Source organism: Fonticula alba, assembly GCF_000388065.1.
Source record: "Fonticula alba strain ATCC 38817 unplaced genomic scaffold supercont2.8, whole genome shotgun sequence".
Taxonomy (NCBI): Eukaryota; order Rotosphaerida; family Fonticulaceae; genus Fonticula; species Fonticula alba.
This window is the reverse complement of record NW_009242978.1, coordinates 1,328,904-1,331,205: the sequence shown is the minus strand read 5'-3', so window position 1 is coordinate 1,331,205 and position 2,302 is coordinate 1,328,904. Positions and strand designations below refer to the sequence as shown.

The 2,302-nt window shown below is 66.3% G+C and overlaps 1 protein-coding gene across 1 annotated transcript; it reads left to right on the top strand.

The window, feature by feature from the left end:
- Nucleotides 1-86: 86 nt before the first annotated feature.
- H696_04955 (hypothetical protein) lies at nt 87-2,285 on the top strand (the record flags this gene model as incomplete). The annotated part of the gene is made up of 1 exon (XM_009498821.1): nt 87-2,285. One exon carries the CDS (start codon nt 87-89, stop codon nt 2,283-2,285), a length of 2,199 nt encoding a protein of 732 aa, XP_009497096.1.
- Nucleotides 2,286-2,302: the final 17 nt, after the last annotated feature.

The following is a 2,302-nucleotide window of genomic DNA, read 5'->3' as shown; positions in this document are numbered from 1 at the left end:
CCCCCCCCCCCCATTCGCTCCTCCCGTCGTCCCTCTGCCTCTCTAGGACAGGTCACTTCGCTCGTGCGGCGTCCACCAAAGCAACAATGGTCCAGCTGGAGTCGGGCAGCTTCTTCCGGAGCGAGGACTCCGAGTTCGAGGCCATCGTCGACGAGTTGAACGACATCCTGGCCCTCGATCGCGATCTGAAGCAGCTCCTCCCGCTGAAGACCGACAACCTGATCGATGTCTGCCGCGATGGGGCCGTCCTGGCGCGCTTCATCAACCTCGTCCGGCCGGGCACCGTGGACCTGAGCAAGCTCCGCGGAGGCATCGACATTGTGGCCCTCAAGAAGATGAAGGAGCAATCCTCCAAGCGGTCCTCCACCAGCTCCTCCGGCGGCAGCTTCAACGGGGTGCAGAATGTCGGCAGCAAGAACATCTTCGAGGCCACCACCAATGCCAACCTGGCCCTGGAGGGGCTGAACAAGCTCGGCGTGCCGCTGGTCAATGCCGGGCCGATGGACATCGTCCATGGGAACCGCAAAATCATCATGGGCATCCTTTGGCAGGTGATGCGCGTGTTCCTGCTGCACACGGTGTGTGTCAATGACCATCCGGAGCTGGTGCTGCTCATGAACAAGCAGGAAACCCTGCAGGAATTCAATGACCTCCCGCCGGAGGCGCTTCTCCTGCGCTGGGTCAACTACCACCTCCGCCGGGGGGGTGGCTATGCCAATGGCGGCCGCGAGGAGGCCGGCACCGATCGGCGCATCACCAACTTCACCGAGGACCTGGCCGATGGCATGGTCCTGCTCCGGCTGCTGAATGCCCTGGCCCCGCGGCAGGTGGGTCGCGACATGGTGCAGGAGGCCATCGACGCCGAGGATGACACCGCCCGGCACCGGGTGCTGCTGCGCGCCGCGGCGGCCGTCGACTGCCGCAAGCACCTGTCCTCCGACACGCTGAAGAGCAAGCGCCGCGAATTGAACCTGGCCTTCCTGGCCCAGGTGTTCAACAAGTTCATCGGCATGCGCCTGTGGACCGAGGACGAAGTGGACGACCTGATGACCACGGTCGACCGGCTCAAGGCCAAGATCATCGAAGCCGGGGTCAATGACGAGGGCCGCATCAACTCCATCGTCTCCAAGGCCACCGACGCCCTGGCCGAGGTGACCCTGCGCATGCAGCAGCTCGAGACCCAGACCAAGCGCGATGCCGAAATCATCGACAAGCACGAGTCGCTGGCCGTCGAGTCGCAATTGACCATCGACAACTTGCGCGCCGAGCTGCAGCAACTCCGCCGGACCAACCAGGAAATGGTGGAGTTCCACAACCGCCAGGTGGAGAAGATCCACAAGATCCAAGATCGCAACCGCAATGCCCATGGCCCGGCCGCCGGCAGCGGGGTCATGTCCGGCGATGAGCTCTTCAGCGACGAGGACGAGGGCGGTCGCAGCCACCGGCGCCGCGCCGGCGGCAAGTCCTCCAAGTCCGGCCGCAGCAAGAAGAGCTCCTCCAAGCGCCGGGGCAGCTCCACCCGCGCCGGCGACGATGACGACCCGACTGCCATGGATGCCGGCATGGGCGACGGCCCGGACGCCGACACCGCCACCGGGCGCCGGTCCACCGACGAGATCATCACCCCGGAGATTGTCGAGGCCCTGGTCCAGCTGGAGCGGGCCATGCGCGCGCGCATCGAGCTCGTTTCCCGCGGCGAGGATGGGTACATCGAGAATGAGGAGGATGTGGAGGCCATCCTCCAGGAGTCGGGCCAGCACCTTCCCCCGGTCGGCGCGCCGGTCGCCGCCGCCGCCGCCAATGCCGCCGCCGGCCGGAAGATGCCCACCGACTCGGCCAGCCCCATGCTTGACACTTCCTCCTCGGCGTCCTTCGGCTTCGGCGGCATGGTTGCCGGCGGGGCCGGCAGCGAGGTGGTCCTCGGGCCCAGCCAGACGGCCCAGCAGCTGGCCCAGTCGTCGGTGCGCGCATGCTCCGACGAGGCGGTTTGCTCGGCCCCCATCCCGGAGCGCCTGCACCTGATCGGGGCCGACTTCGTGGCCCTCTTCGACATCCTGGCCCTCGACTCGCGCGATCTGCGCACCACCCATGCGCGCATCTCCAAGATCAATGACATTCTTTTCAAGAAGGTCCGCGACATCGCCGAGCAGTACTCCCAGGGGACCTCCGGCTGCCGGGGCTGTGGGAGATCCTGCAAGAAGTGCACATCCGCCTCCAGCAAGTCGGTCAGCGCCAGCAACAGCGCCGTCCAAAGCCCGAGCAACAAGAACGCCTGGTTCGGCTAAACCCCCCCCCCCCCCCC